Source organism: Mastigoproctus giganteus, chromosome 10, assembly GCF_048544385.1.
Source record: "Mastigoproctus giganteus isolate SK-2022 chromosome 10, ASM4854438v1, whole genome shotgun sequence".
In the NCBI taxonomy this organism is placed as follows: Eukaryota; Metazoa; Arthropoda; class Arachnida; order Uropygi; family Thelyphonidae; genus Mastigoproctus; species Mastigoproctus giganteus.
In genome coordinates, this window is record NC_143584.1 from 228,240,569 (window position 1) to 228,255,760 (window position 15,192).

The following is a 15,192-nucleotide window of genomic DNA, read 5'->3' on the forward strand; positions in this document are numbered from 1 at the left end:
CATTGTTGTGATGGTCAGTGCCACAATGGCTGTTGTTGTTTGAAGAGTATCCCTTGATGTGTTTCATAATCTCATGACATCTAAATCCATGTAAATTGGGAGTCACTGAAATATGATTATTTCAATGACCTTTGATTATATGCAGCATTGAGATAATAGGGTACATATTTACTTTTCCCTAATAAATAAATATAAAAAGGTAGGTGCACTTAGGTGTACAACAAAGGTTTTAGTTCATGCTCATTGTATTTTAATTGTATGAAACAATATTTTAGCAAGGTATATGTGTTTTTTATAGCCATACTGTAAATCTGTTGACCAGTATGCCCCCTGCTAGTTATGAAGAGCTGCTTACTCCACTAACTGATCTTCCAGGAGGGAAGGGCGAAAATAAAGAATGGGAATTTGAAGGAATGAATATGGAAGCTGTGGTTGTGTTGTTGGATTTCTTAGAAAATAGGCTGCTAACAGAAAAGGTAAATTATTTGTAAAATGAGCATTTGATTTGTTATAAATTCAATTTAATAGCTATAAAGTTTACAGTAGTAACATTTAGTCTTAATACACTATGCCTTTCAACCTTCATGTTGTAAATTACCTTCCTGTAAAAAATGAACATTCATTTTTGATTGGTGGAAAAATATTACAGATCTGCCATGGCAACTAATTATCACTCTTTATCCTTGTACATTTAGATTCACCACTGTTACTTGTGTTATGAGGTGAAGTCACAGTTAATTTCTCTGAGATTGGAAAAATAAAAACCTCTTCAGTTGAGACTGAAATTGTCCAATCTCAGGCAGAGTGAATAAGAATTCCCCCTATTAATAGGTTATCTGGAATTTTCAGCCAAAAATGATAGAAGTCATAAGAAATGGCACTGACCAAAGTAGTCTGCACAACAAAAGCCTCTAAAACAACCAATCAGAATTTTTTTTCCCTTATCAGTTGAAAGGAAATTTAACTGAAAATACGAGTATAATTATAACCTTAAGGAATTTCGTCTTTATTTTAAAACCATTTCTTGCAAATAAAGTTTTTGTGAAAGTTTTACTGTAGAGTTTACCTAGGAAAACTTCAGTTCTTCAAAACTAGGCATCTACAGGGAGTTCTGTTTAAGGCTCTGCGGATTGAGTAAGTTAAGTGTTGATGACATCCTTCATCTTGCTCAAGCAACACATGAGGAGTCTTGAGAAGAATGTTTACAGGATAGATGTGTGGAAATTTGTCTTCAGCCAGTGGTAATTGATTGCTCGGGCTAATTTCCATCTGGTTTGAATAAATTGAAGAATTAGACAAATTATTAATTTGTCTATTAGAATTAGACAAATTATTAGAGAGGTTGAACAGGTATTTTTTATTATTATTTTTTTTCTTGGTTGAATTAGAAAGACCAAAAGATGCAAGAAAGCCAGAAGACTTTTGTGCATCAGCAGGGCTAAATGTAAACTTCTGAGATCTGGGGGAAAAAAGTTTGTGTTTGTGCCCATAGTTTTGTGTGAAAATTCTATTCCACTGGCATCGCCCCCCCCCCCATCCAAATATTCTTTATATGCCCTCAACACATCATTTTTGGCCGACCAGGCTTGCCGGGTGGGTAAAGTGCCTGCCTGGCAACCCAAAAGTCACGGGTTTGAATTCCGCCTCGGGCTTGGATCAAAGTACAGTCAGTCCTCATGTAACACGTGTTTACACTACACGAATTCGATCATACACGATTTATAAATAGGGGAACGATATCTTATATAACACAAACCGAATTCGCTTATGCATGATTTTGCCTTTGTGTTTACAAGAACCTAACGCAGAATCACCCCAACCAAACGCAACACGATAGGAATGAAGAGAAGATTTTGAAAATGTATTTGTTTTTTATATCAGTGAAGGGGAAACACATTTCACCATAATAACTTAAAAACCCACACAACTCCATCTATCGGTATAATCGCAAATGCAATTAGATCAAGTTTACTACCAGTTTATAACAGATTCCACTAGCCGAAATGCAACTGAAAATTGTTTTTATTGTTTTATGGTAGTAACCCCTAGAAATGTGAGCTAGTGAGGTGTTAGTGTGTCTCTCCATTTATGGTGTTGTTTGTTCAGTTGCTACACGCGCGCAGCTTTGTTTATGTGTATCAAGCGTGCCACCTCATTTTGTAATTGTACTTTATTCCCTAAAAATTAGTAAAATACTTAAAAGGTGTGAAAAGGGAGCGTCCTGGTGAAGACACTGCAGAATCAGATAGAAAAAGAAAAGTAATATCGATAAACAGAGGCGGACTGGGTCAAAAATTCTTACCTGGGAAAATTTGTAGTGGCCTCATACTAGCGTTTATGGCCAAAATCACACCAGACTCCGGCCCACCGGGGTTTCCCTGGTGAGGCTTATGGTCAGTCCACCTCTGTCGATAGAGAAAAAATATGAAATTGTGAAACGCTTTGAGCGAAATGAAAGACCATGTGATATTGCACGTGCTACAGACCTAAATGAGGCAACGCCGAGAATTACAAAGAATGCAGAGAAAATAAAAACAACTTTCATAGCAGAACAACTCAAAGTGTAATTAAAATCCATTAGATTAAGACACAAAGAATTGGAAGAGATGGAACCGCTGTCATCTGTTTGGATAGAAATCGAACAAAAAACAAGTTTGCTTATGATAGAAGCAAAAGCATTAGCAATATTTTATTACATAATAGTCGTAAAAATATATGTAAGTATTTTATTACGATTATTTATTGTATTTGGTAATGTTTTGGTTACAAATGTGTGTTCAATCTTGGGTGGTTGGCACCTAACCCTATTTTTCCATAGGGCCTATTGTTTATATTGCACGATTTTGCATTGCACGAGGGTTTCTAGGAACACAACTATCGTGCTATACGAGAACTGACTGTACTGCAAAAACCTTGGGAGGTGCATTATGGCCACAGAAGCTGATGCGCCAACAACTACCGAAAAAAAAAACAAAAAAAAACATCATTTTTGAGAGGTTACAATTTTCCAAGCTGCATCCTCATATGAACATCAATTTTTTTATTCTCGCCAGAAAGAGTTGCCTCTCTTTGCCTTTTTCGAGAAGTGGAGAGAAATAAAACAGAACAGTATACAAAAAAAAAAAAAAAAAAAAAAAAAAAATCACAACAAGAATAATCACATAACATAATTTTCTGTTTGATGAATGCCACTAAATTACATAATCTTCCATCATATTTCAAGTGGCAGTGAGGCATGTGAAGGACCCTTCTGGGTAGTACAATGATTATGTCTATTGCAGAAACATTGAGTTCAGATCCTGTCAAGATGGGAAGAATCTTCATACTATGGCCAAGTCAGTCAGTGCAACCAACTCACTCTCAACTTGGGTGAGTTGCACAATTTTTATTATACAAGGCCCAAAATTAAACTTGGGCCAGCAATGCAGGTCCAAATACAAACTTAGGTTTATTATCCAGTAGTGCAGGCTGAAGGACATACTTCATTTTCCAATTTGTACAATTTTGCAATAAGCAACTATCTTTTTATTGGCACTGACTGGTTGTATACCTCACAAATATGAGCATGTTCTAGTATGATAATGAAACCATATAACAAAGATAAAGTGGTAAGGATCATTTTTATACTGACTTTGCTTTTCCTAGTATACTTTTTAGATGACTCTCCTAGCTGTAAGTTATTATTTATCAGATTGTATTTTTCAGTAATTAGTAAAATGGGTCTACTTTGCTATTTTTTTCCAAATTTTCTTTCTATTTTTTCTATTTTTTTATTTCCTGTTTAATTTCACTTCCTTGAAATTAATAATAGAACTAATTAATATTTAAAACCATAAAATGTTTGGTAGCCTATAAAATTTGCTTTTAAATTATTACTTGGAATTATTTAGAAATATAATTCCTCAAATATATTTATTTTTCATAGCCTGTCAGGAATTGTAATGAGGCTATTTCTCCTATTCTCAGTTCACTTATTGAGTGTGCTCGTTCTAATCGTGTCATTCGGAAATATTTACGAAGTAAGGTGAGCAATTTTGTTTTAAATATCGGTGAACAGCTATAAATTTAAAATTATTTCTTTATTTCTAAATTTATTTCTTTGAATTGTTGGATTAAGGATTATAGCATCATTAGAACCATCCATTCTTAATAGCTTAGTAAAAAACATCAAGGATAGGGAAATGATTTAAAGTAAGACTTAATTCAGTTGTATGATAATTTCTCATTAATGAAGTTGATAAGAAGAATAAGACTGAAAGTGGAAAAGAAGTGAAATTACACTCATCAGTATCATCCCACCTATGTGAAGAACAACTGCAAATTTAATTAACATATAGGGCAAGGGTTCTTAACCTTTTGCTTTCTTGATTTTGCATGTATTGTAAGCGAACAAGATTTTGCAGCTTACAATACATGCGAGCACCATATATTAAAACATAAATTTTTTGCTTAAAGATTAAAAATGCATTTTTTAAATTATTTTTTTGGCTGTATTATGCATATATGAATTATATTTCTCAATTAAAATTTTTGGGTGCTAATATTTATTACCTTATTAGTGTGAACCTAGACTTAGAAGAAATGATACCAAACCTTTGAAATTATTTCTCCATTATGAAGAGATAATCACAGATTTGTTCCAAATGTGATGTCAACAATTTTTTTCCTTTTTTAGGGTCCATAGTCTTAATTCTATAAAGGTCATTTATAAATTTTGCAACAAGAAGTATTTTTTAACAATTTTCAAAGCTGGAGTTGTCTCGGCAAGGAGGTACTTGGAGAGCCAGGTTGAGCTGGCAGTGGTGGGGAGGTGCCTGCACAGAGTCTTGCATGGCCCTCACCTGCCAGCTGCTTCTCCCACCCTTATCATTCACAACAACTGGAAAGACTCAAATAGACAACATTTTCATTAGTTCCTCAGTTTAGGCCAAGTCAGGGTACTAGAAACTTTTTTTTAAGTTACCATAAAGCTCTCTATTTGAGATACTACACTAAAGACCATTTGTGACTATGGACCCTTCATCCTGAGTGCCCGCACTCAGTAGTTCACCGATTTAATTGTTTTTGATATTATTCATTAACGAAAAAATCACTTTCGCATATATTGATCCAAACATATAAAGTATTTGAACACTTCTCTTTGTAATAAGGGAAATTTTTTTGCAGTCGAAAGAATCCCAGAACTTTAAAATAGTTTTGTGTTGGAAAAGACATTCAGAGCTAAAGACAACTGCATATCAACAAGTTCTAACTTGGCAACTGCTACTTCATTTTGATTGAAAATTTATCCCAAGTTACTGATTTCAAAATTTCTGTAATTTATCATTAATTCAAATTTTGGGAGATGCTCTTTCAAGTATTCAAATCTTTCTTGGAATTGGTCACTAAGGTCTTGGATTACATTCATTACAAGCGATGGGCACTCCCGAGCAGTTACCTCCAGACACATTTTTAAGAGTAGGAAAATGAATCAAATTTCCTTTTAAAACTTGATTCTGGAACACTCAAAGTTTTTTTCTCGAATGCAATAATCCATTGTATAAAACTACCACGAATTTATCTTTTCCCTGTAGCCTCAAATTTAACTTTCATTTAAATGGCTGAATATATCAAATATGAATGAAAGTGCAATCTTGAAATCTTCAGTAAAAATTTCATTATAAAGGTTTTCTTTATTTGCTTTCTATGAGAAAAGCTCTTACTTTTTTCAAATAACCTCCATATTCTGGAGAACACCTTTCCCCGACTGAGCTAGTGAACCTCTCTATGGGTAATAAGATCAGAATGTGGTGCTTGAAGATCTTCCAAAAATAATCCTGAATTATTTAGGCAGAAATGGTCTAATGGTCAGCTCATTTGTCTATGTTCAGCATAGTGTAAATATTTAACATTTAATCTGGCTATAATTTAAATTTTATTCATTGGAACTAAGCCTATACAAACCACCATGAAAATGTTTAAGAAAATTCAAAAATCATTAATATATTGGACAAACACATCCTAATTCATTTCACAAATATACGTGGTCTCAATTCTAATCTCAATGATGTCCATTTCCATTTGCAGCTGCCAAACCCCATGTACTTTTTCTGACAGAATCTCAATTATCGGTTGATTCAACTACTGCTCATCTCAGTTGCCCAAATTATGCACTGTATGATTCCTTTCGCCTAAAAGGTGGTACTTGTGCATATGTCCATTCTGATATTCCCTGTCAGAGACTTGGTAATTTGGAATCTCCTCTTTTCGATCTTCTCTGGCTTAAAATCTCTACCTCACTATGTCAAATTCATCGGTTGTCGCTAACATTCTCCCAATTCCACTAATCACTTGGAGCTCTTTGCCTTCCTCTCTTTGCAACTTGACTTTCTCGAGTCCAACTTTCCTAACAGTGAGGTAATTTTTCCTTGGTGATTTTGATGTTCACAACACCAGCTGGCTTCCGTTTTCTAGTCACTCCGACCCAGCTGGTTGAAATGCTGAGGCTTTTGCAATTACTAATGACCTTGCACAGATTCTTCATTTACCTACAAGAATACCGGACAATCCTAACCATACAGCCAACACGCTTGATCTTTTTCTCACAAACAACCCTTCTAAGTACAAGGTCGAAGTGAGAGGTCCTTTAGGCACCTCAGATCACAACTTGGTGATTGTCTCTTCTCCAATGGAGCCTTTATCTCATGGCTATTCCCAACCTCATATTGTATGGCATTACAAGAATGCAAAATGGGATGACCTGCGAGATTTCTTTTCCTAGGTCAGATTACTGTTTCAAAACTTCTAATGTCACCATTTGCCCAGTTGTGTCAGTAAAATTATTCTTGCAGGAATGCAATCCTTTATCCCACACTCCACTTTAAAATCTCGTCCTTTATCTAAACCTTGGTTTTCCAATAAATGTGCTAAGGCTGTTCAAGAGAAGAACATTGCACATCATAATTGGCTTATTTCTAATACTTCAGTTTCATTTTCTGCCTACACCAAAGCTCGCAACAATTTTAAAGCAGATATTAATCAGTCCAAACTAGAGTTTGAACAGGCTAAGAGTAGTAAACTTGCTTCTTGCCCTAATGGTAACCGAGCATTCTGGTCTCTTGCCAAAGCTATCGGCCGCAACTTTTGCCCATCTCTGCTCCAACCTCTGTCCAAACCAGATGGTTCTGTTGCCACTTTAGCCAAGGATAAAGCTGAACTTCTAGCATCCCATTTTTCTTCCAACTCATGTATTAACGAACTTGATAAAACACCTCCCACCATTCCCAGCAAGCTCCATTCAATGTCTCCTGTGGTCTTCCATCAAAAGGATGTCAGAAGGATTTTAACGAATCTTGATTCTAAGAAAGCTCCAGGTCCCAATGGTATTTCTCCACTTGTTCACAAAACCTGTGCTCTGAACTTGTGCCAGTTCTTTGCCGCATTTTTTCACTTTCTTATTCCAAAGGTGTTTTTCCTTCTGCTTGGAAATTTGCTCATATCCAGCCAGTTCCTAAAAAGGGTGACAAATCCCTCCCATCCAATTATTGTCCCATTGCAATTACTTCTACTCTTTCTAAAGTAATGGAGAAATCAATTCACATCCAATTCTTAACTAGAAACCTTCCATCTGATCAACGATCGCCAGTATGGATTCCGTCAGTGTCAATCCACTGGTGATATTCTAGCTTATGTTAGCCATTTATGGACTAATTCAATGGAAAAATCGGTGAAACACAAGCAGTTGCTCTTGACATCCCAAAGGCTTTCGGTCATGTTTAGCATAAAGGTCTTGAAAACAAGCTTCCATCTTATGGTTTGCAACTGTTTTTTGTAATTGGTTATCCAGTTTTCTCTCTGATCGCTCACTGAGAGTGATGGTAGATGGCTCTCTGTCTTCTAACTTCTCCACTAGGGCCAGTAACCCCCCAAGGTTCAGTTCTTTCCCCCCACTCTTTTCCTCTTGTATATTAGTGACCTTCTTCCATTGACTGGAAATCCTATCCATAGTTTTGCCGATGATAGCACATTGCATTCCACTTTCCATTTTGAGAAACCTTGTCCTGCTCAATCAGCTTCAACTTCTTGAAAATCTGCTACCAATTCCTTAAATGCCAATCTCCAGTGAGGCAAAAACAACTTAGTTTTTTTTTTAATGTAAACCCCAAACACGAGAGGTATTAGAATCTATAGTACTTAGTACAGTGCTTGGGTTGGAGGTTGAGAAGATGAAAGAAGATATTTGGTGACATTGGACTTGAACTTCTGTAGACTGTAATTTTCAAGAAACATGTATGAAGGAAGGTTGTTCCAGAAATCGGCAGTTGAATAAATAAACTAGGAAGATGAAAAGTTGGTTCTGTGAGTTTCAAGTTGGACAGTAAATGGATGTTGGCTGGTGGCGGCACGTGTTCAGACTGTTTTAAAAAGAGAGCGGGAATTATAGAAGCCAATTGAGAAGAACTGTGCCCATGGAAATATCTGTAGATGAGGCATGCAGCAGAAACAGTACATCTATGAGACAGCGAGTGGAGAAACTCTATTAGAGATGAATCATTAATTAACCTAACTTCCCTCTTCTGAATGGAATCAAGAAGCCTGAAAGAGATTTTGGGCGCACCACCCCAGATGTCGGAACAGTATTCCATGGTAGGGCGGATTTGTGAATTGTAAAGAGTGAATAGCTCTTTGGAAGAAAAGTAACTCCGAGAGCGAAAGAAAAAACAAAGTTTTTTAGATGCAGAGGAAGCAATATTTGTAATGTGCTTGTGCCAAGAGAGATTAGAAGTCAGTGTAATCCCTAAAAGAGATATATCATTTTGCCTAAAAATCGGAGTGTAACCAAAGATAAGCATAGGTGCGAAGAATCCTTTTGCGAGATATAAGACTGAGTTTTAGAAGGATTGAAATCAACTAAGTTGTCTTTGCCGTACTGGAGAATTACCTGGACATCGGCATTTAAGGAATTGGTAGAAGATTTTCGAGAAGTTGAAGCTGATTGAGCAGGACAAGGTTTCTCAAAATGGAAAGTGGAATGCAATGTGCTATCATCGGCAAAACTATGGATAAGATTTCCAGTTAATGGAAGAAGGTCATTAATATACAAGAGGAAAACAGTGTGGGAAAGAACTGAACCTTGGAGGACACCGGCATTAGTGGAGAAGTTAAAAGACAGAGAGCCATCTACCATCACCCTCAGTGAGCGATCAGAGAGAAAATTGGATAACCAATTACTAAAAACAGTTGGCAAACCATAAGATGGAAGCTTGTTTAGAAGACCTTTATGCCAAACACGATCAAAAGCTTTTGAGATGTCAAGAGCAACTACTTGTGTTTCACCGAACCATTCCACTGAATTAGTCCATAAATGGGTAACATAAGCCAGAATATCACCAGTGGATCGACTGGTGATCGTTGATCAGATGGGAAGGTTTCTAGGTAGTTTGAGTTAGCGGTTAATTGATTTCTCCATTACTTTAGAAAGAATAGAAGTAATTGCAATGGGACGATAATTAGATTGGAGGGACTTGTCAGCCTTTTTAGGAAATGGCTGGATATGAGCAAATTTCCAAGCAGAAGGAAAAACACCTTTGGAATAAGAAAGTAAAAAAAAAGCGGCAAAGAACAGGAATAAGCTCAGGGGCACAGGTTTTGAGAACAAGTGGAGAAATACCATTGGGATCTGGACCTTTCTTAGCATCAAAATTCCTCAAAATCTTTCTGACAGCCTTTTGACGGAAGACCACAGAAGGCATTGAATGGAGTATGTTGGGAATGGTGGGAGATGTTTTACCAAGATCATTAATACATGGGTTGGGAGAAAAATGGGATGCTAGCAGAGCAGCTTTATCCTTGGCTAAAGTGACAACAGAACCATCTGGTTTGGACAGAGATGGGAGGAGAGATGGGAAAAACTTGTGGCCAATAACTCTGGCAAGAGACCAGAATGCTCGGCTACCATTAGGGCAAGAAGCAAGTTTTCTACTCTTAGCCTGTTAAAACTCTAGTTTGGACTGATTAATAACTGCTTTACAATTGTTGCAAGCTTTGGTGTAGGCAGAAAATAAAACTGAAGAATTAGAAACAAGCCAATTATGACGTGCAATGTTCTTCTCTTGAACAGCCTTAGCACATTTATTGGAAAACCAAGGTTAGCATTAGCATTAGTAGAGGCATTTGATGCAAGAAAGCAAGCTTATGCAGCATCAGCCAAAAAAAAAAAATAAAAAATAAAAACCCACTTCCACTTCACCCCTCTGTTCGTTCAAAATACCTGTCCAGCTGAGCCTTAAACTTATTTAGGCTATCAACCTCCACCACAAGGGATGGAAATCTGTTCCACCAACCAACCAACCACCCGCTGGCTAAAGGCAAATTTCCGCACGTCTATCCTACATCTGTCTTTCCTCAATTTGAATTTATGCCCCCTCAGGTGATTTTTCTGAGCTAGAGGAAGAATCCCATCAGCATTGAGCATGCTTAAACCATTCAAGGCTTTATACACCTCTATCAGATCACCTCGCTGGTGCCTAGTCTCCAGACACTGTAATTTGCAAAACTTAAGCCTTTCTTCGTAAGAGCACCCCTTTGTTCCATTCACTAATCTTGTTGCCCTTCTCTGTACTCGTTCCAGCAGCTCTACATCCTTCTTGAAATGAGGCCTCCAGACCTGTATACAGTACTCTAGGTGTGGCCTGACCATTGCCTTATACAATGGAATAATCACCTCCTTATCCCTGCTGGAAAAATTCCTGTATATCATTGACAATACTCCATGAGATACTCTTGCAGCCCATCTGCACTGCTCAGAGAACTTCATATCTGCCTGCACAACCACCCCCAAGTCCCTTTCATTCTCTACCACTGTCAGTGTAGTACCACAGAGTTGATACGTTGCTCTGGGGTTGCTGTTTCCCATGTGTAGTACTTTACATTTGTCAATGTTAAACTTCATTTGCCACATCTCAGCCCATCTGCTCAACCTTTCCAGATCCTGTTGCAGCAGCATAGTGTCAGTAGTGTCCTTGACAACCCTGCCAACCTTTGTATCATCTGCAAACTTGGACATTAGGCTTGATATACCATCATCAATATCATTTATAAATACAGAAAACAATAATGGACCCAACACTGAGCCCTGAGGGACTCCACTAATAACATTAGTCCACGACGAGCAGTGTCCATTGATTACCACTCTCTGTCTTCTCCACCTCACCACCCCTTTATCCATAGCAGCAATTTGCCTCCAATGTCACACTGCTCCAATTTGCGTAGCAGTCTTCCATGTGCAACAGTATCAAAAGCCTTTCTAAGATCCAAGTATATAATATCAAAGGTATTCCCTGCATCCAGTTCTTTTGTGACTGCATCATAGTATCCAATCAAGTTGGTCAGGCAAGACTTCCCCTTAACAAAACCATGCTGTGTCTGAGCTATAACTGAAGTCTTGTCTAAATGATCCTGCAGTGCTTCTTTAACCAGTGCCTCCATTAATTTTCCTGGAACAGAAGTTAAGCTCACAGGTCTATAATTACTTGTGTCAGCCTTTGATCCTCCTTTGTGAATTGGGGTCACATTTGCACATTTCCAGTCTATGGGTACCTCCCCTGAGTCCAAGGAAGCTCTCATAATTATGGCTAAGGGTTTGCTTACTTCCTTTGCTGCCTCCTTTATTATAACTGGATAGATCCCATCCACCCCGGGTGCCTTCCTTGTGTTTATCTTCAACAATTTCTCCTCCACTTTACTCTCAGTTATTACAAGATTCTCTAGCTTACTGCTAGAGTTGAATACACCTCTGGCATTCCCCTTGCTGAATAACTCCTCATGTGTGAATGTCGATGCAAAATATTCATTTAGTTTGTTAGCTACCTGAGCAGGATCATCAACAGTTGACCCATCAATATCAAGTGGACCAATCTGATTCATCCCCTTCCTTCTAGAGTTTACATAAGTAAAGAACTCTTTGCTGTTTTTCTTTGCATCCCTTGCCAAGGATTTCTCGTAATCTGCCTTCGCCTGCCTAACCTCCTTTGTAACTTGGTTGCATATCAACTTGTATCTATCATAGGCTTCTGTGTCATGTGTTAATTTGTAAGTATCCCATGCATTTTTCTTCTCTGCCATATGCCTTATTAGTTCATCTGACATCCATTTTGGCCTATACCTTGAACAATATTTCTTAGTTGGTATGTAAAGCCTAGTAGCTTCCAAGATAAGTTCTTTGAATGCTTCCCATTTTGAATTTGCTGTTGGTAACATCATCAGTTGGTCCCACCGTATAGAATTTAAATACTGTCTCAAACCATCGTAGTCGCCTTTACGAAACAAAAACCCTTCCCTTTACCCCTAATGGTAGTTACCTCTTTGAGTAAATCCCACTTCAGCACACTGTGATCACTGCCACTTAGTGGTTCATTTATCTGCAGATTCTTAATGCATGAAGAATCACTGCTGATAATCAAATCAAGAGTATTACTCCCTCTAGTTGCCTCCCGAACATGCTGATGTAGAAAACAATCATCCAATAAATCCACAAAAGCCCTGCTAGTGTGTGAGTAACCAGCCCCCAAATTCCAGACAATATCTGGGAAATTAAAATCTCCCATTATAAGACTCTCTGATTTACTGGCCCACTCTATTTCCCTGTACAGTTTCTTATTATACTCATCAGAGTCATTAGGCCTGTAGCATTAGCATTTTAGCATTAGCATGTAGAGGCATTTGATGCAAGAAAGCAAGCTTATGCAGCATCAGCCAAAAAAAAAAAAAAAAAAAAAACCCACTTCCACTTCACCCCTCTGTTCGTTCAAAATACCTGTCCAGCTGAGCCTTAAACTTATTTAGGCTATCAACCTCCACCTTATTTAGGCACACTATAGCACACTCCTACTCTCAATTTTGATCTCCCAATGCTTATGTCACACCAAACTGACTCAACACTGCACTTTCCAGCGATGTCAACTGGCTTCACTTCCTTGGTTTTTATGTGTTTCTTAACTAATAGCATAACCCCTCCCCCCTTCCTATCCTGTCTATCCTTTCTGTAGACGTTGTACTCCCCAAATTGCAGTTCTGCATCCCTTATATCTGTGTGACACCACGTCTCTGATATCCCAACAATATCTGCCTGTGATATTTTGAGCAATACCTCAAATTCATCAAATTTATTTACTAAACTCCTAGCATTGGTGTACACACAAGTATACCTGCACCTGTTTCTATTTTTAACCACCCTAACGCAACCCATGTGTTTACTTGTACCGCAATGGCTCCAAGCAGTCTCTGAAATACCATGCATCTTGTTTTTCAGGCTTCTGCTCATTCTAATAGAATTTCTAATAGGTCATTCTAATAGGTTTAGATAAAGGACGAGATTTTAGAGTGGAGTGTGGGATAAAGGATTCCATTCCTACAAGAATAATTCCACCGACACAATCTGATCAAACATTGACATCAGAAGTTTTGAAACAGTAATCCGACCAAGGAAAAGAAGAAAAGAAATCTCACAGGTCATCCCATTTTGCATTCTTGTAATGCCAAACAATACGAGGTTGGGAATAGCCATGAGATAAAGGTTCCATTGGAGGAGAGACAATCACCAAGTTGTGATCTGAGCTGCCTAAAGGACCTCTCACTTTGACCGTGTACTGAGAAAGGTTGTTTGTGAGAAAAGGATCAAGCGTGTTGGCTGTATGGTTAGGATTGTCCAGTATTCTTGTAGGTAAATGAACAATCTGTGCAAGATCATTAGTAATTGCAAAAGCCTCAGCATCTCGACCAGCTGGGTCATTGTGACTAGAAAATGGAAGCCAGCTAGAGTTTTGAACATTAAAATAACCAAGGAAAATTACCACACTGTTAGGAAAGTTGGACTTTTGAAAGTCAAGTTGCAAAGAGAGGAAGTCAAAGAGCTCCAACTTGATTGGAGACTACGAAGACTACGTCTTAGAAAACTTAGTCTTAGACCATGTGTGTGTGTGTGTGTCGTGCACACACACCCACACATGGTCATACCAGATGTGGCAGTACACTTTTTTTTCTTACAACACTGCATCACAGAGCAGTGCTATTTATTTTGTTTCCATATACTGAGCATCATTTTGCTTACGCAGAATTTTCTTTACGTAATTTATAGTCTTGTAATGCTGCAGATAAGTGCCGATAAGTAAATTTGGAATCCCCTGTGGTCAGAAATTAGACAGTGCTGAGTTAAGATAAAAATTATTTGACATATCTATGAAATATCCATATCTCGCACTTTTTCTATATTATGCATTTGATAACACATTTCTTAAATATATTTAAGAAATGTGTTATCAAAGATATATTTAAGAAATATCTTTATACTTTAAGAGTTGTTTCAATGTGTTTTTTATATTTTTATCTCAGAAATGCATAATTAAATTTTTTTTTTTCTGTGTGTAAAGAATTTATTGAATTATGGTTTTAGGTTAAAGAGGTTAATTAATTATGGTTTTGGTAATAAACTGAACTGCAGTAATGTAGTTTTAAGAAAGGTTTTATTACTCACTTAAAACCATAATTAATATTTTGTTACATATACATCAATGAGCCAAAACATTATTACCTGCGAGTTGTTATGCAAATCAAAGCAACTGCAGGTGAACTGCGGCACAAGTCAGGACTCTATAAAAAACAGCTGATACTGAGTTCCGTTAATCAGTGTTACTCTTGTTCTTCAGATTGGAGAGGCAGCAGACTTAAGCGAATTTGACAGAGGCCAAATTGTAATGGCCAGACTGTAATGGGTCAGAGCATATCCGAAATGGCATGGCTGGTGGGATGCTCATGGTCAGCCGTGGTTAGTACCTACTGAAAGTGGTCCGAGGAGGGGGACCCACGAATGGCCAGCGAGGTGTTGGATGACCATGGCTCATCGGTGCTCGAGAGATTGAAGGCTCTCCCTGATGGTACATGGCAACAGAAGGGTGACTGTAGCACAACTTGCTGGTAATGGGAATGCTGGTGACGGGAGTAATGTGTCATAACACACATAATAAAATAAATAAATTTTCTGTTTATACTCCTGGACGACCAAACGGTCAGAGGAATTCACAAGATAGACAGAATACCAGAAACAGCACCGTATTCAGCAGTCATGGGCTTGAACCCCGGTCACTCAAGGCATCCACGCACCTGACCACTGGGCTATGGATCGAACCCTGCTGAAAATGGGGCTGCATAGCAGCAGGC

General features: G+C 37.8%; 1 protein-coding gene across 1 annotated transcript in view; it reads left to right on the plus strand.

Annotated features, from left to right (window-relative positions):
- ric8a (ric8 guanine nucleotide exchange factor A) overlaps positions 1-15,192 on the plus strand; it is a 257,931-nt gene that overhangs the window by 204,405 nt on the left and 38,334 nt on the right. The window contains exons 15-16 of the mRNA XM_090383331.1: positions 299-476; positions 3,926-4,024. Of these exons, the coding sequence (XP_090239457.1) occupies positions 299-476; positions 3,926-4,024 (277 nt within the window). The remainder of the gene's footprint in view (positions 1-298; positions 477-3,925; positions 4,025-15,192) is intronic.